This window comes from Pantherophis guttatus, chromosome 1, assembly GCF_059756535.1.
Source record: "Pantherophis guttatus breed Tessera chromosome 1, ASM5975653v1, whole genome shotgun sequence".
NCBI classification, from domain to species: domain Eukaryota; kingdom Metazoa; phylum Chordata; class Lepidosauria; order Squamata; family Colubridae; genus Pantherophis; species Pantherophis guttatus.
Genome location: NC_142063.1, coordinates 104,434,314 through 104,454,507, shown reverse-complemented (window position 1 = coordinate 104,454,507; position 20,194 = coordinate 104,434,314). Strand labels below are relative to the sequence as shown.

Sequence of the window (20,194 nt, the reverse complement as noted above, 5' to 3'; positions counted from 1 at the left end):
CAACACAGCACTCTAGGTTTGTGGACAGACGGTTGCTGCCAAGGGTCTAAGAGTTCAGAAGACTTCGTTCTCAATTCTGTGGATTCTTCTGCCTTTAGCAGAAATCACTTATTCCATATAGGCTTCCCAAGGGGCCTCCTTCCTACTGTAAGTAGCACTAATGGGAACAGACCTGAAACTGGACTTGATTCTAATCCACGCTCCCTATTTTCCAAGTAGTACCTATCTGATAACACAGTATGATGGGCTGTAGAGTGAAAAGTGCTGCTGGTGACATGGTAGCATTAGCAGCATTGCAGATGTGATTCTGGTCTGGGTCAGCTCAGTTTGTTGATAGGAGTTGGACCTCATTTTGATTTGAGAAGCCGGTGCTTCTCTTTATCGCATGCTTGGCAAGAGATTCCACCGAGTTTCATAGGGCCACAAAACAAGCCTACCGACAACTGTAGCCAATGTTCATTAGTCAAAACTTTGCTCATCCTGGAAGAATTTTTCCCAGATGGAAAGATTAGAGATGATGAGAAAGATGTTCCAGTCAGATGAGAAAAGTTCATTGGGCCTTGTTCTGAGTCATCCCTTGGAATTCTTCAGAACTCCTGTTACCAGTACAATCTTAGTGTGGGGCAGTCCCCTAAGGCTTGTACCTGTCTGAAACCATTTAAGCAAAAGGGCTGAGAGAATTCTGATCATAACAAAGAATTACTAATGGAATGTTTGGTCTTTCTGGGAAAAACAAAGTCATAGAAGATGTTGCAAAATTACAAAGGGAGGAGACAAAAACATGAAGAATATAATAAACTAGTAAATTGACCAAGTTCTTTAATGGAAGCCTTCCTCAGAGATGCAAAAATTAAAACTTCTCTCTGCCTCTTTTGATTTGGGTGTTTTGTTCTTCTCATTTCCAAGGGGGCAGAATTGAGCAGAACTGAGTTTCAGAAAGTGGAGTTAAACTGTTTTGAACCTGGTAGTGTAAGGAACTATTTGGTCTCTTCTGTGCTTGTCTCTCATATTTTAAATAATTTTAAAAATATAATTTGGGGGAACAATTAATGTTTTGGGAACACATTGCTTTTCTTTCTCTTTAAAGGGGAATTTACAGTGTGCTGTGCAATTATTTCCTATAGCATCTGTTCCAATCCAGATCCCTTGCTATTAATAAAAAAAAAAAATACCCAAGGGATTCAGGATTAAGCTCCTAAGATTCATTTACTTTCCTTTCTTCAACCAAGCTTGTCACTAAAATGCCTGCATATCATGGCATGTGGGGCACAATTCACACCATAGGTATTATTGTGGCATGAGAAAGCAACACAAAACCCTAAAAGAAATCATAGTGACATTGTTGGCCCAAACAGTGCAGTGAATAGTAGCCATGGCAGGAAACCAAGTTTGCAGGTACAGTAAAAGACATTGGCTTGGAGGGGGGGGGAAGGCTTGTGTCCAAATCTTGTGTTAGCTGATAATATTGAGCGCATCAATTAATGAGTGGAGCTCATCACGCACATTTGCCAGGGAGTGGCAGATCTTCTGTGGGTGGTCCAAGAGCTCAATACTGTAGGTGTAAGGATCATATTTCACAGAAAAAGGTCGCTTGATATGTGCTGCGTAGACCCTGAAAAGAAGAGGGCAGACATCAAAGATGGTAATGTAGGTGGGCTCCTGAAAATGTTAAGAGATAAGGAAGCAAGGAAAGGCATATTGTGTGTAAACCAGCTCTCCTTAGCCTGGACCTTGGAGAACAACATGGCCATTGATTGTCTTGGAATATGGCAGCTCTGTTTGATGTTCTCTAGGATTATGGGAATTAATCTGGGAGCAGAGGGTTAAGATTGTCAAGAATCATTAAATATATAAGGTTCAATTCAATTTAGTTCAACCTTACATATTTTAGTCTAAAAATATATAAGACTATCTAAACTCAACCCTGCCCTTAGCCTAAATATAAATTCATTCTAAGGAAACTGGCATCTCTACCATGCTGTATATAAAATAGAAATAAATTTTCCACTTTTTGTCCAAGAAATTTCACTACGTTTTTTTATTTCTTTCTACCTCTTTTGATTATATCACAGGGCTTCTATTTTAAACAAAAATCCACATTGTGCTTAGGTAAGTTAAGCATGCAACATGTCCCTTGCTCGCTGAAGGTCAGCCAATATCATAAATGATATGTTGCAATGTATTTCAATAGAGCCAAAAGCTACTATTGCAAATAGCTGGCCACTTTGTAACCAAGGATGGAAGCCACTTGAACTGATGAAGGTTATGAAACTAATTGTATTAGCAAAAAGGCTATAAACTAGAGGCTCAACTCCGCAGAGTTTTATGTCACAGACAAGGTAAAAATTAAGTCACCAGACTGAACTGGAAAATTTAGCTGCTGATTGCACACGTACATATAGTTACAATCATTCTTACTGTAAAAAAATTTTTTTAAAAAAGTTGAGATGATATTGTATGCCACGGCTGTCAAACTTGCGTTGCCATGTTGCCAACACATAATATTTCGTGACTTTTTTCCTTTGTGGAATGGGGGTGGGGGTGGCCTGCGCGTGACGCATCCGGCCCATGGGCTGCCAGTTTGACACCCCTGTAAATGTATGCCTTTTCCCTCTTCATCTGATGAAGCTTTATCTATAACTGTTGGAGATGTAGCCCAGAGAACCTAATGTAGTAAGGAAGGAATCTCTATAGGACACAATAATTCCAGATTATTTATGTTATGACACCACCTAGTGGCTTTGAGAAATAATATTAACTTGTCCCAAAAATACCAACCAGGCAACTATTAATCCCTTCTCTTGTGTTACTGTGTGACTGCCTTTGGTCACTGGTTCGTACTAATATTTAGATTTATCTTGGGATGCTGTGTGCAAATATTCTCTTCAGAAGAAATTATGAGAATGGTCTTTCAAAATCTGGCTTTGGTTAGTGTCCCTTCACAAATTAAGAGAGAAGCTGTAAGGACCATACAACGTTTTACGTGGTAGTATGTGCTACTACAATTGGAGTTCTTTCCTGTACATATATTTCACTCATGTGCACTTCTTATCTTCCTCTTTAAAAATATTGGCGGAATGAAAACATATGGAATATTACTTTCTTCCCTAACATAAACTTCCTTGGATCTTTAATGAGAGTCAATGCACTGCATAATTTATAACAGCAGCCTACTGAAAAGCAAGTTTCACTGAATCTTTTGAGAATAGTGCAGTATTTGGAGAAATGCAACCCTGGTTAATGGAGGTATCAGAATGGGCCCTCGGGAAAAAAGCAGTTGTTAACTAAATCAGCGGTCCCCAATCATTCTAACTTGGTGGGGACATGTGAGTGGCAGGCACACATCCGCATGCACAACTCCATTTGTGGGAGCTTCATACATTAGTGCCCTTCACTCACACAAATGGAGCTTTGTGCGTGAGAGGAAGTCCTTGCACTCACACGTGAAGTTCCACTCATGAGAGTGGCAGGCACTTGTGCTTAAGCGGAGGCAGCGCACACCGATGTGCATGAAGCTCCACTCACACAAGCAGAGGGCATCAGCATGCAAAGCTCCATCCATGCAAATGGAGCTTTGCACACACATGCTTGCCTGCCGCTCACATGAGTGAAGCTTCACACATGGCATGCATGCCCATCTCTTCCGTGGCCCGGTTTCAAACAGACCGCAGCCCAGTAGTGGGTCGCGGACTGGGGGTTGGGGATCCCTGAACTAGATGATAACCAAGGATTTGCTGTAATCCAGTCAGTGGTGGGTTGCCCCTGGTTCGGACCGGTTCACAAGAACTGGTAGTAAAACTGGCAGGAGGCCCCGCCCACCACCCTGGATGTCGCCATTCTGCACATGCGCAGAAGCAAAGCATGCGCATGAGTGAAGCACAATCCCGTTGCGGTAGTAAAGGTAAGTAGAACCCATCCCTGAATCCAGTGGTCATTCCCATCATTCCGTAACCCATTATAATGTAACCAGCAGTCATTCCTGATGAAATGTGATACCCATGTTGCAAAAGTTTGAATATCTAGAAGATATGGGTCTGGTGGCTCAGCAGACTAATAGCATTGTGATTAACACCAGCTGTCTGCAATTACTGTAAGTTCGAATCTCGCCAGGCTCAAGGTTGACTCAGCCTTCCATCCTTTCTAAGGTAGGTAAATTGAGGACCCAGTTTGTGGGGGTAATAAGCTGACTTTGTATAAATATACAAAAGTATGAAGGCTATTGCTATTGTAATAGCTAAGGCTATTATAAGCCGCCCTGAGTCTCCGGAGAAGGGCGGCATATAAATCAAATTAAAAAAAAAAAAGATCATATCGTCATAGTGATTTATAATAAGTTACCTGATTTTTCATGATTTCTTAAGTATCTATTTCACTATCAAGGCTATTCAAATCTTTACTCACTAGTTAGGTATTTCTAGATGTCTCATCAGATGTCTCTAAGTCTGTGATGGCAAACCTATGGCACGCATGCCAGAAGTGGCACACAGAGCCATCTCTCTGGGCACATGAGTCGTTGCCTGTTGCTATTCTGGGTTCCAGCATGCTGGCCAGCTGGTTTTCATGCACATGGGAGCACCAGGAACTGGAAGAGCAGCTTCCATTCAAGATGATCTTCCAGTTTCCGGGGCGCAGATGCGTGCCAGCCAGCTATACTTTGCATGCACATTCGCACCAGAAACTGGAACATCAGGTGGCCGCTACATATGGACACACTGGAAACCAGAAGATCATCTTCCCAGCATGCGCACCGGGCATCTTCTCTTCCGGTTTCCGGCACACACATGTGCATGCTCCCATTTTGACACACGGTGCCAAAAAGGTTCGCCAACACTGCTCTAAGTGGATCCAGGAGTTATTCTGGAAAGAGCATTTCTCTTTGGAAGTGATCAATTACAGTCTTAAACATACATATCTATAAGTGCTATTGAATGGAATAGTCATCTAATGTATTATAAAAAATATTTTTCACTTTTGTATACCGTGTTTCCACAAAAATAAGACCCTGTCTTATATATTTTTTGATCCCTGAAACAAGTGCTTGGCCTTATTTTTGGGGAGGTCTTATTATTTTGGGGCGCGTGGAGCAAGACGGGGGCTCCTCTTGCCATCTTACCTGATTTCCAGCTCTGTCTCCCTAACCCTAACCAGAGGAAATGGCGGAGACCAGCTGTGCATGCGGTTAAATATTTTCGGGGAGGGCTTATTTTTGGGGAAACATGGTATATTTTATGTTTTAATGTTCTCATTCAATTATGTTTGCTACCCTGATTATCTTGTTGAAGGAAAGTGATAGTAAAAAATAAATTAACAAAGAAGTAAATCAACAAATCAGTCGTAAATGCATATACCTATACAATCAGAACAAATTTCATTTATTCCGTGCTTACCAATGCTGTAATTTAGATTTCATTTAAAAAGCAACAGTAAAAAGATTCTTTTTAAAAATTTTGTTTGGAGGAAAAACCTTCATCTAATGATTTGGTTAAAAAAAGAAATCATTCATAATCTGCAGCAATCAAAACTCCATATTGGTGTAACTAGACATATCCCCATTTTCCAATGATATGACCAATAATGATCCTTACCTGAGTTTAGCTTTGGCATCATTGAAACTCTCTGATACGAAATAAACAGGCTGATAGGTCTGATCTTGATAGGGTTGCATGGCCGTAACGTCAGGGTCAAAGTCCCGTAGTTCCGGTTCATCAGACAAAGAATGCTAAATGAAGGAAAGGAGGGAGAAGAAAGCAGGAAAACCCCATAAATTGATTACTGCAGCAAGACTAACTTGATCGACCGAATAGGCTCACCCAAGCTCAGAAGCAGCTGCTGCACTCTTCAGTTTAGTTGGATGGAGGTAAATGGGAGCAGTGGTGAAATCCAATTTTTTTTACTACCGGTTCTGTGGGCGTGGCTTGGTGGGCGTGGCTTGGTAGGCGTGGCAGGGGAAGGATACTGCAAAATCTCCATTCCCTCCCCACTCCTGGGGGAAGGATATTGCAAAATCTCCATTCCCACACCATTTTGGGGCCAGCCAGAGGTGGTATTTGCCGGTTCTCCGAACTACTCAAAATTTCCACTACCAGTTCTCCAGAACTTGCTGGATTTCACCCCTGGATGGGGGGCAACACTTACTATGAGCTCTCCATAGGAAGAGAGGAGGCCAGCTCCATAGGCTTTAATGATTCCATTTTGCTTGCAGAGCCCAAACTCCACCGTGAACCAATAAAGCTGCCGAGAAAAGTGGAATGGAAAAGAAAAACAATGATGGTTAGCATTTTCTTTTCCATATTAGAAAGATAAATTTGGGGGTTTTATTGCATCTGTTCCTTTTTTGCATTGCATTTGGGAAGGCAATTAGAAGCTCCTCTGAGAAAAAAAATGCTTTTTTCTTTGTTCATAGAAATCAGTGTTTGTTTTCTCTTTGTCGTGTTTATGCTGGAATATCTACTAATAATATTATTTCCTGGTATCTGCTACTCTTTATATTGAAAACCTATACCAGATTATTCTATCCCAGTTTGGCTACAATTCCTAGAAATTCTGATTAGCAGAGCCAAAATTGGCATTTCATATCAACATTTACGATCAAGATATATATGTAGAGCAGAATTTCACAGAGGCAATTACAGCTCTATTTGTGTATCCTAGAATTAAGGACTTACTGTTGCAAGTTTTTCAATCTCCTCATCAGTTGCACCCAAAGATGCAAGTCCAATGTCCTAGGAGCAAAAGGAAAACCATTATCTAATTATTATGTGTTTTTCCCATGACCATTATATATTTTGTGGGCACAGCTCCATTTTTATGGATCATACAATAGGATTTGGTAAAGTAAAGGTAAAGATTCCCCTCGCATATATGTCCTAGTCATTCCTGACTCTATGGGGTGGTGCTCATCTCCGTTTCAAAGCCGAAGAGCCAGCGTTGTCCGAAGATGTCTCCGTGGTCATGTGGCCGGCATGACTAAATGCCAAAGGCGCACGGAACGCTGTTACCTTCCCACCAAAGGTGGTCCCTATTTTTCTACTTGCATTTTTTATGCTTTCAAACTGCTAGGTTGGCAGAAGCTGGGACAAGTAACGGGAGCTCACCCCATTACGCGGCACTAGGGTTTTGAACCGCTGAACTGCCGACCTTTCGATCAACAAGCTCAGCGACTTAGCCACTGAGCCACCGCGTCCCTTAGGATTTGGTAGGTTGGGTCAAAATTCAGTATATTACAACTTCCCAACTTCATCTCCTCCAAAAATTAGTGGAAGTCCCATAATTCATAGCCAGATTGGCAAATGCTTCTAATTATAAGATGGCAATCTCCTGAACACTGGCTAGGAAATTATGATCCTGGCTTGTCAAGAAACAGCTGGATATGCTACAGCCTAATTGATGAGTTCTTATTTCAACCATATTTGTAAAAGCCCATTATCTCATAACTCATTATGATATTAAATCATGGGAAGTCTATAAATCGTTGTATACTGAATGCAGATAGGATTGCATAGTTTATTGCCTGCTTGCAATCTTGAAATTATTTTTATAAGTATTTCAAGATATTCTATTACATATTTCTTTATAATTCATGTTTCTAGACTGCTCATCTCTCTCAAGGAGAGACTCCAGTATACACCAAACTGTATTTAACTTTTTTTACAATTCTTGTAATTGTTATCTCTATTTTGACATTTAAGAATCTCTTTGGAATGCTACAATTCTGTTTGGGGTGCTCTGGTGCATACACATGGCTTTAATCTTCCTTTTTTAAAAAAAAACTAATTGGAGCCCACCCAATGAAGGGAAACTTTGCAGCAGATAAAAGAGGTTCATTTTCAATTGCTAAACAAGAACAAATGGGGAGAAATGATAAGAAATGAGATTTTGATTAAACATGAAGGGGAAGGACATCCTATTTAAGGAACATTTGAAGGATTGGGCCACAATTCTGCCTTCTGAGTTTTCAGAAATTCTATGAGGCCATTAGATGTTATAGTGATAGTACCTACAATGAAGTGACTATTAGCATTCTTAGGAGGGAGGGCAGGAGGAGTTTAGTAGAAATAGAAATAGAAACTACACCCATCTCCACTTTCAATCTTATCCATGCCCCAAATCATTATTTTAGAGGTTGATGATGCACCATTGTTTGGCACAGTAGTTGGGGGGGGTGTTAGGATTAGTTCACTTCTAATGACCTTTTATCCACTCCCCATCTTTTAAATTCTGAAAAACATTTCCCTTTTAGCAATAGCGCTTATGGGACTTTACAGCACCCTATGGGCACTTTACAATGTCAACATATTGCCCCCCAAAATTTGGATCCTCATTTTACCAACCTCAGAAGGATGGAAGGCTGAGTTGACCTTGAGCCCTGCCAGGATCAAACTCCTGACTGTGGGCAGAGCTAGCCTGCAATACTGTATTCTAACTACTGCACCACCAGCTTCAGCTTCTGTTTGGCTGAAATCAATTGGAAATTAGCTACTTAAACCACCTAAGTGGCTATAATGCTAAAAATACAATAGGGGAAAACTTGAAAATCATAATATTTGGTCATTTTAAGATTGATATTCTACAATAAGGTGCCAAGAATGAGGAGGGGACACGTGTCCTATGGATTTCCCACTTTTGCCACAGGAGATGAGAGGTAGCAAAATCGATTTGGGTAGTCACCTAAATGAACAATCTTTTCTCAAGAGTGCTGTTACTGTAGAGGAGTTGATGGGCATTTTTTTAGCAGCCTTTCAGTATGAGAAGTGAAAGGTACAAGGTGCATTAAAGCTCACCCAGTCTTAGCCTACTAGTTAACAGTAGAAAATGAAATCCCATGAATCCCAGTGGGGGAAAAACATTTGAAAATCCACCTTTTACAATGGTTATGTGAAGACAAAATCACAAAACTGCATCTCACTTATTTTGGCCATGTCGTGTGGTGGGATTCACTGGAGAAAGCAATTATTTTTGCAAGAGTTAGAGGTAAAAGGAAACCAGGCTGCCAAAGAACACAGTGACTGGACACTCTCAAAGCTGACACCAGTCAGAACATAGAACAACTCAAAGGAGTAGTGCAAAATCTGAAGGTATGGAGACAGCTGGCCCACAGAATTGCCAAGAGTCAGACATGACTGAATGGATAATATCATCATGTTTCTTATGGATTTTGGCACTTTTATAAAATGTCAGGGTGCTTCTTTGATCTGGGAGCACCTTCTGGTTGAATTATTTTTCAACTGTTACCATCCCAGTCAGCATGGCCAATGACTGCTCTAGTGGCAAAATAGAAATTGTACCTTCATCATAAGGTGATCCACCTTTTGCTCACCTGAGAAAACTGTGCAAATGTCTTATCAGCCAACATTGGTACGTGTCCCAGAAGTTCATGACAGCAGTCCCTTTGGAAAGAAAAACAGCCACTGTTTTGCAGTCTTCTCTGACTCTGAAACAGCAAGCTAAGCACTAAAGAAGCCAATTCTATGAGGTGGTACTCACGGCTCTGGAGAGTGCATGGGAGAAGAAGCATGCCGGATGTACTGTGTGCACTGAAACACCCTGAAGGCTAAACTGGCTAAGAAATCCCGAGCTGAAAGAAGGCCAGCTACTGGTCGGAGTTGGAATCCAGTTCTCTCTGAAACAATCCAAACTATCTCTTATATTTGGTTGTATCATTTAAGAAAGGATGAACATTAAGAGCTTAACTGGGTCTCCATGGCATAGGACCTGGGTACCTTCGAAACTGTCTTCTGCCACCAATAGCCTCCCACCGACCAGTCCACTCCCACAGAGAGGGTCTCCTCAGGGTGCCATCAGCCAAGTTATGTCAGCTGGCGACACCCAGGGGGAGGGCCTTCTCTGTGGGAGCCCCAGCCCTGTGGAATGAACTGCCCCCGGAAATGTGTAAGATCTCCGACATCCGGGTGTTTCGCTGCGCATTGAAGACCCGCCAGGCCGGGCTATCAACATAATTTTTTTATTATTATTTTTTATTTTTTTTATTTTTTTTTATTTGATTTATATGCCGCCCTTCTCCGAAGACTCAGGGCGGTTTACAATGTGCTCAGCAAAACATAATAATTTTAAATTGGGGTATTTTAAATTTTGGGGGTTTTAAATCGGCCAAATCTATTTAATTATTTTAATTTTTAATCATTGTTGTGTCTTGTGTTTTTAAATTGGCTGTACACCGCCCTGAGTCCTTCGGGAGAAGGGCGGTATAGAAATAAACTTATTATTATTATTATTATTATTATTATTATTATTATTATTATTATTATTATTATTATTATTATCATCATCATCATCAAAGTAAGGCTGTATTTGCTTCAAACATGATTTGGGAGACGTGCTCTCGATCTTGCGCAAAAGAAAATTGTAGCTGCTTTAAAGATCACATTAACTTTAATGTTTTGATTCTTTAAAACAGCCATAACATTTTTGGGGGAGGAGGGACGTGCAGGCTTTCCAGGAAGCCTGAAAATAATCAGGCCAATGATAATGGAAACAATTTTTCTTCATTATTTTCAAAGCATGAACAGCCTTTAGTACTGGACTTTGTGTTATACTGTAGCTGTTCAAGTACATTCAGTGCTGAATTTTATGGAGTTATACAATTGGTCTTTTTCTAATCTTTTTTTAAATTTTGTACATATTCTTTTGGAAGTCTATTCATTCCAGATCTATATTATTATTGGAAAATATATTTCTATTGATGGAATCCTATAATGTCTGTTGGAAAATCGACTGCATTGACAAATGCAATTTGAGTCACCACAAATATTAAAGATTATAGTCTTAATGTTTATCTTTTAAATTTCTATATTTCCTCCTAAAGTGCAGTTTAATTACATATTTTGGTAGGATTTCTTGAGCAAAACCTGCAGTACAAAATTCTTCAAAAATGCAAAATCCCAATGGATAATTCTTGGGATCTACCCATTAGTCCAGAAGAAGCGAAGCAGATTTGTTCTTCTCAAAATGAGCAAAGCATAGATTCCTGAAGCATCCTTTTTCTTTGGATGAACAATAGCCTTATGGATGTTCTCCTCTACTGAGCAACTTTACAGAGCATTTTGGAGGCTTCCTCTTGATCTCCCTCTTGCAGAAACCATAATAATCTTTTGATGTTTTATGAACAGTGAATTTTGCTGAACTTTGGAAGACTGTTTTCTTTACCTGGCCAAGGCGATGTAACCTAAATATTATAGAGCATTTTTTTCTGAGAGCAAAACTGAAATTGAATGCTTATTTTGCATAATAAATGAATATACAGATTTGAAGACTGGAGAACAGTGTTTTATATTGTCTCATAGATTTTGTCTGGGATAAAGACTAGAATTTTATTGCAGAAAATTCCCAGGGAAGTATTGCAATGTTGTTCTCCAGTCACCATCTCTGTGGTTCAGGGGGCAGTACTTCTGAGTTTTAAACATGATCTTATATATCTAGATCAAGGGTGGTCATTCTGCTTTGCTGCCCACAAAGTCCCTTCAACTAGACCCCCCCCTCCCAGAGGTCCCAGAAGTACTGCTGAAATTGGGCAGCAAATCTATTAAAATACAGAAGTGCAAAGCTTCAAGCAGGGTTAACACCATACAAATGTACAGTTCTCTAAACATGACCACATACTTACCTTTCAGGAAGCAAGAGACATCGTCCAGCTGAGGGATGTTGTTTTCACTATAGCCACTGTACCTCTCCAGTAAATGAAAGGCATCCAGGTGTTCTTTGCAGGCATGAGTGGGATAAAGACTCTTCAAAGTACTATACACTTCCCTCCTTTAAACAAAAAAGGTGTCATTCATATCTTTCCAGAGTATTTACATGGAAAAGATAGTTACCTTAGAATTCTGGCAATCTGTTTAGTATTGTTGATTGAAACATTATTTTATGTTTTTATTTTATTTTATTATTTTATTATATTATTTTGTATTTGAATCTGTCTCAACACTCAGAGACTGCCTGGAAATGACCCTGCAGTTTTCAGAAGTGGTTTGCTATTGCATCCTTCCTACGGTCTATGACAATTCGCCACAGCCAACTCATCACAGCCAACTCATCACAGGACAACTCACTGTGGGACAAGAGTTACACTAACGTCAAAGAAATGGTGGAATAGAATTGTTATAGAAAGCATGCAAAAGGAGGACAGAATGAAATGTGAATGGCAACAATTAAATTAATTTTTATTTATTTTAAATAATTAAATAGAATTGTTAAATTGTCCCGCAACAAGTTGTCTCACAGTGAGTTGGTTGTGGCGAGTTCTCCTACACCAAGTTGCCCATGGCGAGTTGCCCGTGGTGAGTTAGCCACAGCGAATTGGTCACTATGAGTTGGCTGTGGCAAGTTGTCCCATTCCACCTTCCTAGGGCTCTGAGAGAGTGTCTGGCCCAAGGTCACTCAGCTGGCTTTGTACCTAAATTGGAACTAGAATTGTTCCAATCTTGTTTCTAGCTTGGTACCTTAACCACTACACCAGAGTGGAAACTATGAGATGTTTAAAATTTATAAAAGCATAACTAAAAAAGAGTGCAAATGAATGGCCAAGAATCTTCTTCTGATCTAGAGTGATCATGAGTCAAATGATATTTTAAGAATTCAGATGAAAATGATAGGGCAGCTACTCTGCTAGAAAAGGCAATTTGACTTTTCTGAAAGGATCTAAGAAAAGATCTAGAAATGGTTCCTTCTCACTTACCAAGTAGTAATCTCCTCTTCTGTGTATTCAACTCGAGGAATTGGGTCTCCACTATTAGAAGAATACAAGGAACAGGTACTTAAAAATAACAGTGTAGCAAGTAGTACAGACAAGCCCTGCAATATTTAATTAAAGTCGTATCCAGTCATGCCCAAAATCTGTCACAGACTACCGTGTGCTGGATTATGGAGTACCTTAAACTAAATGACATCAATAACAGCCCTTTGTTAAAAAAAACTATCCTTTAGATTTATTTAAGTATTTATTTTCTTGGTTTAGTTATTGAATTTTCCATTGTAAAGCAAAATTATAAACAAAAATATTTTTTATCCCTATGAGCCTCTTTCAAGTATGCCCTTTTTTTCAGATTTGTCCTCTCCTTTTTCTAAGAAAATATGGTCACTGTAAGTAGGAGCACTCATTTACATGGTAGATCAAGTGTGATCCCTTAGAGCCTCAGTGTTTTGAGCCAAAGGGGCCACTTGGAATTTTGAGATCATGGCAGCCATTGTGGGCGTGGCTGTTCCCAAGTCACTCACATACCAGAAGGAAAACAAAACAGTGAGATGCAGTAACAATTATCATAATCTTTTTCTAAAAATGGTCCAGAGTGAAGGTGTTCAATATTTAGATCCAAATGAAAAAGCCACCTCAGAGCCAATATGGGTGTGCTTGCTGTATCTGTCAATAGTTCATTAAAGACCTTCTGCACCTTTTGGGGGTAAAAGGCTTTCTTGGCAAATGTGTTGTCTCAAAAAATATATATACACATTTGACCCCACCCCTTCCCCATCCAAACCTCTATTACAGTTCCTCAAACATGTATTTTCCTGGCACTGCATAGCTATACAAGTATGTAGCTTTTCCAAAGCATCCACTAAGGCGGGTGTCAGCAACTTGTGGCTCTTTGGGCCCTCTGCTGTGGCTCCCTGTTGGGTGATCTCACCATTGGCTGGCCCCGCCCCTTGCCCTCCCCCCCATCACTCCTCGTCTGGCCTGAGAAGGTAAGGGCGACAGTGGGGGATGGAGAAGCAGCCAGGGCAGAGACAGAGAGATACAGAGAGAGGGGGAGAGAGGGGGGGAGGGAGAGAGAGAGAGAGATGTCAAAAGGGTTTTGTGGTTTCCAGTGTTTTTTAACAACCGGTTCTCTGCCCTAATGACCGTCTGAGTAGGCATGGCCGGGGGGGTGGTGTCATGTGACTGGTGGAAGTGAGTGAGGTTGAGTTGGCCACGCCCACCCAGGTTTTGTGGCTTCTGGTGTTTTTTTTTCTGTGGGAAACGGGTCCAAATGGCTCTTTGAGTGTTTAAGGTTGCAGATCCCTGCACTAAGGGCTATAGTAAGTACATTCCTACCAGATTCAAAGCATCTTTCTGACTTGGGATCTGAAAGCTGCACACCTTATTAAGTGGTGCCCAGAGGCACTGATAAAATACAGTTTTAAAGCTTGAAGCCGATGCTTTATTTTACAATCAGCTAACTATCCCGTCTTCTTTTTAATTAAAGGTGGCCACAAATCTGAATATCTTTCAGCTCTAGGAAGAGAGTAGCCAATACTCTAATTTAGAATTAGGTAGCAGTAATTTGATTCAAGTTTGAATGTGTGAATTGATGGAAGGAAATAGTGTCACACACAACTGGCAAACATGGAACACTGGGAGCAAGAGTATGAAAGAGAAGAAGGATGAAGCAGGGAAGGGAGAAAAATAAAATATGTTTAGAGGAATCCATAGATAACAGTGGGAAAGGTGGCAAGTCTTACTGTTTATAGTGAAAAGCAATTTCTGCAATCATTTTCCTTCGCTCACGATATACTTGGTCAGAAAATCCCTTGGAGGGAAAAAAAAAAGACCAACAGTATTATTTAAGAAGATGCCAAATTCTTATTAAAGATTCAAGAAGCAAGAGCTGATATAAAGGAATCACTTGTCTAAAGACATTCCAACACTGGCTGTTTTATTTTAAATCCCTTTGCTAGTGCTCCCTAGCATAGAATTTGCCTTTTTACATTTGTCATAAGCATGTTATGACCTCAGGGCAGACAGTTCAGATTTTCATCAGTGCATACGTGAAATTGGGATTTTTCCTCAATTTAAATCACTTTAACACTTGAACTGCTGAGATCAATAAGAAGGACAATTTCTTATCCCATAAAATGGAATGTTTAGATTATCCTCCTAAAGAAATAATGAAAAAATGTTTACTTACTGGGTGATCCAGATCCAAATCAGGGTCAAATTTGGTAACTAAATGGTGACATAGATCTAACTCCGAAATTTTTCTTGGAAACCAATGAACTGAAATCCAAAATAAGAAAGAGGAAGTTAGGTGAAAGCCCCACAAAGTGAGTTGATGATGGTGGGAATGTTGAATTTTATCTAAGAAGATCAAAAGCAGAAATATAAAATAGTTGCTTCTATTTAATATCAGAACTGGATTTATCTTTTAATACGGGGTAGTATCTCCTTTAGCATAACATAATAACTGGGTAATTCTATAATCTTTTTTTACCACCATTCTTTTACTGGAATGTAAAACAGAGATAAATCCCTAGGTGAAAGGACCAAAGATTTTATTGAATAATATGGAGAAATTCCAACAGAATAAGTCTGAAGATTAGCATAGGCATTCTTAGACGCAGTAGAACTGGGAAAACTGATCAAACAGAAGTTCTGATTTGGGTGTTTGTCATTGGCCCATCAGGAAGCAGACTGGGAATGGGTGGTCTTTGACGATTCCAATCTATCAGCACTGGTCACTACTGGATGATCTAAAATAGCCTTTCCCAATTTAGTCTTATCCATATGCATTTGACTTCAAATCTCGTAATCGCAGCCGGTATAGCCATGATGACCATGCAGTTTTCAATCAGTTTTTGATTGATTTAGCAGATTCCTATGGCTACTCATTTCACAGAAAATGACTCTAGGTGGCATTTTTACTCCAGTAAAAATAGTAAATAAATCACTAACTCAAACCTTTCTATAATGATTATTAAAATGAATTAAAAATTAGAAAAACAAGCTAGAATGGGGAAAGAGAATAAAAAGTGGAGTGATATTAATAGTAAGGCAGCCATCGCACGGGTTCACCTGTCCCCTGCTGTTAACAGGTTTTAACAAGTTTTGAGAGAACTTCAGGAGCTCAAGAGTGATGAGGTCAACCTTATATCTGGGAAGGGGGGAGTTAATGGAATTGGCTTCATTCAGGATGTTCTGTGAGATCAGGGATGTAGTCCTCTGAATCTCAGTGAAATTAACAAGAGTTACTAGTTAGATCCACATGTCTAGAAACATATGTGAAAAGTTAGATATCACTTTGAAGAAAACAGTAGATGTGTATGTTTCTTAAAGTTTTGCTGAATAATTAGAAGATTGCAATGCAAAGCACCTGAAAAAGTGATTTATGAAATTGTCAGGCATAAGCAAACCAGAACCACATCATGAATAAAGGTAAAGGTAAAGGTTCCCCTCGCACATATGTGCTAGTCGTTCCAGACTCTAGGGGGCGGTGCTCATCTCCGTTTCAAAGCCAAAGAGCCAGCACTGTCCGAAGACGTCTCCGTGGTCATGTGGCCAGCATGACTAAACGCCATAGTGCATGGAACACTGTTACCTTCCCATCAAAGGTGGTCCCTATTTTTCTACTTGCATTTTTTATGTGCGTTTGAACTGCTAGGTTGGCAGAAGCTGGGACAAGTAATGGGAGCTCACCCTGATACGCAGCACTAGGGATTCGAACCGCTGAACCGCCGACCTTTCGATCGACAAGCTCAGCATCTTAGCCACTGAGCCACCATGTCCCTTTTATCATGAATAAAAGGGGGGCCCGAAAGCCCTACTAAGCAAGTATATACAAAAGTATGAAGGCTACTGCTTAACGCATTGTAAGCCACCCTGAGTCTCTGGAGAAGGGCGGCATATAAATCGAACCAATAAATAAATAAATAAATAGGCCCTAGTAAAAGCTTTATTGCTGATCACCTTTGTGCTGATCACCTATATGACAGAAATCTTGTCAGACAGTCTGCTTTCCCTTGGGAAATGGCAAATATAGACCTAGAGATTTGATTTCAAATGTTCCCTCCTCCGAAACAGCTCTAACCTGGAATGTCATTTTACTTCTCCAAAAAGCCCCCCCCCCACTCCTTTATCAGTGATTCCACTTCATCAATATCTCCTGTTCCTAATACATCATACAAGCTACAAAGTCTTTCTTACACTTGTCTTCTTTTGTGCTCCTTACATCTTCTGACACCCTTTTAAGGGAACTGATGAATGTGCTCAGTGCAGAGCAATGGAGTTCACATCGCACAAAGTATTCCAGCTCAGTAGAACCTTCTTGTACTTTCTTACTGGGCCTTGTTTCCAAATGATGGATTTTGGCTTCAAAGGTCTTTAGAGACAGAGAGAAGGGAAACAGTAACTGAGACAAAAATAAGGAGGTTTCTCCCTGGGTTACTCCCAGATAAAACAAGGAATAAATATTACATTAAATAAAACTTTAAGTAAGCTGCTATTTATCTTTTAAAACTACTTTTATTAGAATTTTTCAATGTAATAAAAGAAAAATGAAATTTAATTTTTTTTAAAAGGATAGAAGTAAGGGGGAAATGGTAATAGAAATTTTATTTCATTTTTTATTATTTATCTAATTTCAGGTCTCACTAATTTTTGCTTGCAGACAAGTGGTATTTCTTGCAGATATGCCAATGCACCATTGATGCTACTTCGTCATGCTGTTTTTGTGGCAATCTGTTGACCTTGCAGGAGCTAACTATATGGTTCATTGTTTCTTCAGTATATATTATTATTAAATTTGTCTCATTTAGGACTAATAAGGAAGATATACCTCTTAGTCAGGGCTATAGCCAATGGTTGGGAATATCACAAAAGTGCATTTTGACTAAATATTTAGAGAAATTTCAAAATGATAAAGCTGATAAAAATGATACAGTGGAATAGGCAACTGTAGGAAGGTGTTACAGATGTCCTTGCTTACCAACTAATCATTCAGTGACTATTCAAAGTTACAATAGCACTGAAAAAAGAGATTTACAATTGATCCTTGGAATTGCCATTACAACTTCCCTGCAGTCACATGATCACAATTTAGGCTCTTGGCAGCCAGTACACATTTACAATTGCAGCATTGCAGATCATGTGATTACCATTTGCAAGCTTTACAGTGACTTCCAACGAAGTCAATGGGGAAGACAGCAGACAGTTGCAAGTTAAGGTCAAGTGTCATTGCACTGAATGACCACGTGGGATTCACTAACAAGCATAGCTGGAACTGATGTCATACGTTGGGGACAGTCACATATTTAATTTTACAACTATATCACTTGGCAATGGAATTGTCAGTCATAGTTGGTAAGTAAGGATTACCTATATCCACATATATAAATAAATACTGGCCAGTCAACTGTCTGGAATATTGTTCTTACACTCAGTCAGATCACTTCTGAAGAATTTTCCAAGTCAACAGATACATCATTTGTGGAAGCTATTATTTCATAACAGCTAGAAGCTATAGGCTAGAAAGGTCCAGTTCTAAGTGTACCATTATGAACACAATATTTTTAGCCCACTGCTATCCTAGTTGCACTATAAGAATAAAGATGTGCTAGAGAAACGATTCTTGTAACACTGGTGACACAGCTTAATACCTAAAGCTATTGTAGGATGATGAATGATACTGTACTTACTCTTGCATCATATAGGGTAATGACACTACTTTTATTAATACACTATTAATTCAATTATATCACATCATTACAAGTATGTCAAGATAAATTGAAGCCTGGGTATTTTTAAGAAAGCTGAATGTCTTACTTTCCATATAGTTTTTGAATAGCCCCAGCACTATGCTCTGGCCAAGGTGCTGAATGTAAACTATCAAGAGAAGTGCTTTGACTTCTAGGACAAATTCCTTCTGAACCTTTTGATTGGCACAACTCCTATATAAGTGTCATGCCCCAGGAGAAGCACACACTGGAAGGAGGGGGGGAAAGGTTAAATAGTCCCACATCCAGTTCTACAATCTTCTCTTTAAAAAAAAAAAAATCTTCCTTAAGACTAAAATTAATCCCTGGGTGAAATGGATAAGGAAATAAGCAAGCTTTCTCCTTTCCACATTTTCACTCCTGAAAAATCTACAGACAGAATGTGATTGATTGGTAGATCTTTGGGACAGAATGACAAGGATTTCCAACGTCCCTTGACCTAGCCTCCACACCCCCAAAATAACCTTCAGGTTGTTGAAAAAAGATACTTAGGATGAAGTCAGGGTTGATTTGTGTGAGTTCATAAATCAAAAAGATTTATGAGCTTGCTTCTGTTTATTGATTGCAAATTCCTGGACTGAGTATGTCTTACAACATTCCTTAGTTTTTAGAATATGTCTTCCTACATGAGCCTCCATCATGAATTCAGCTCTAACTGGTGTATCAAAATCTGAGGTCCGCCTGCTTCTGCCATAGATATTACATTTCATTGATGCCAAACGTTCTCATCCATGCAAAATTCCTGTTCGTACGTCCATATCTAATGCTAATAACAAGGCTTTTGCTTCTACTTCTTCAAGAGTTAAACTATCTCCTCCTCAGAGATACAATAGGGGAAAGGCTGCCATTTTTACTTAATCAGAGATAGACCAAGGGAAGAGAAAGCAATGTCACGAATAAATTCAATTTAGCTCCATGTTTTGTAGATGCATTGTTTGAATGTGGGATGTAGAACAATCAATACCTCAGCATTAATCTGACAGATCTGATTGCATTACACTTGCTTTAGTTGTATATAATGTAAAACAGCAGAGGGAAACGAGGCTGCCCACTGCCTTTTTCATCAACAGGCAAATGTCATTACACCCATCTGTTTTCATATCTTCTACCTGCAGTGCCGGAGGGATCGGAATAATGAATCTTTCACTGTGGAAGCCTGGTGTGCATTGGTGTTTACTTTCCTTACACACCACTTCATGATTGCCCAGAAGAGCTTTGCAGTCCTGAAAATCTCTTGAAGGTCTCAATGCTCTTCAGATAAATGTCCTTTAGTCTTACAAATCTTTAAACTCTTCTGGAGTGTTATTATTAATCTTATTCAGCTGACTGTAAAATAATTTTCATGCACATTTGTGTATACATACACACACACAAACAGTTCATTTATTTAAAAAATGGATACTAAGAAACATAACAAATTACCTTTGGGCCTTATCATATATACTTTCTGCAACATTTCTGAGCTTTCATAGGAATTATGGAAACAATAACTAAATTCTCTCCATCTCTGGATTAGCTTTGTTTGCCTTAAAGATACTGAGCTCACATTTTAGTACTTCAATTTTCTTTTCAGTTTGTTTAAATATTTTCCCATTTAATCCTGTGCTTTGTAATTATTTTTGCTTTTGGAATAGCCTGTTAAAAAAAAACACATAATGGTAATTTCTGGGTTCCTGGCATTATTGTTATTTGTTATTATAATGTTGGCTTTTGACCTGAC

The 20,194-nt window shown here is 39.3% G+C and overlaps 1 protein-coding gene across 1 annotated transcript in view; it reads right to left on the bottom strand.

Moving 5' to 3' along the window:
• Positions 1 to 802: 802 nt before the first annotated feature.
• TH (tyrosine hydroxylase) overlaps positions 803 to 20,194 on the bottom strand; it is a 28,161-nt gene continuing 8,769 nt past the window's right edge. Inside the window, exons 3-13 of the mRNA XM_034416882.3 lie at positions 16,907 to 17,081; positions 14,895 to 14,983; positions 14,449 to 14,516; positions 12,689 to 12,739; positions 11,621 to 11,766; positions 9,484 to 9,619; positions 9,317 to 9,386; positions 6,666 to 6,722; positions 6,136 to 6,231; positions 5,586 to 5,719; positions 803 to 1,612 (exon numbers count right to left, since the gene is read on the bottom strand). Coding sequence (XP_034272773.1) covers positions 1,453 to 1,612; positions 5,586 to 5,719; positions 6,136 to 6,231; positions 6,666 to 6,722; positions 9,317 to 9,386; positions 9,484 to 9,619; positions 11,621 to 11,766; positions 12,689 to 12,739; positions 14,449 to 14,516; positions 14,895 to 14,983; positions 16,907 to 17,081 — 1,182 coding nt within the window. The 3' untranslated portion in view covers positions 803 to 1,452. The remainder of the gene's footprint in view (positions 1,613 to 5,585; positions 5,720 to 6,135; positions 6,232 to 6,665; positions 6,723 to 9,316; positions 9,387 to 9,483; positions 9,620 to 11,620; positions 11,767 to 12,688; positions 12,740 to 14,448; positions 14,517 to 14,894; positions 14,984 to 16,906; positions 17,082 to 20,194) is intronic.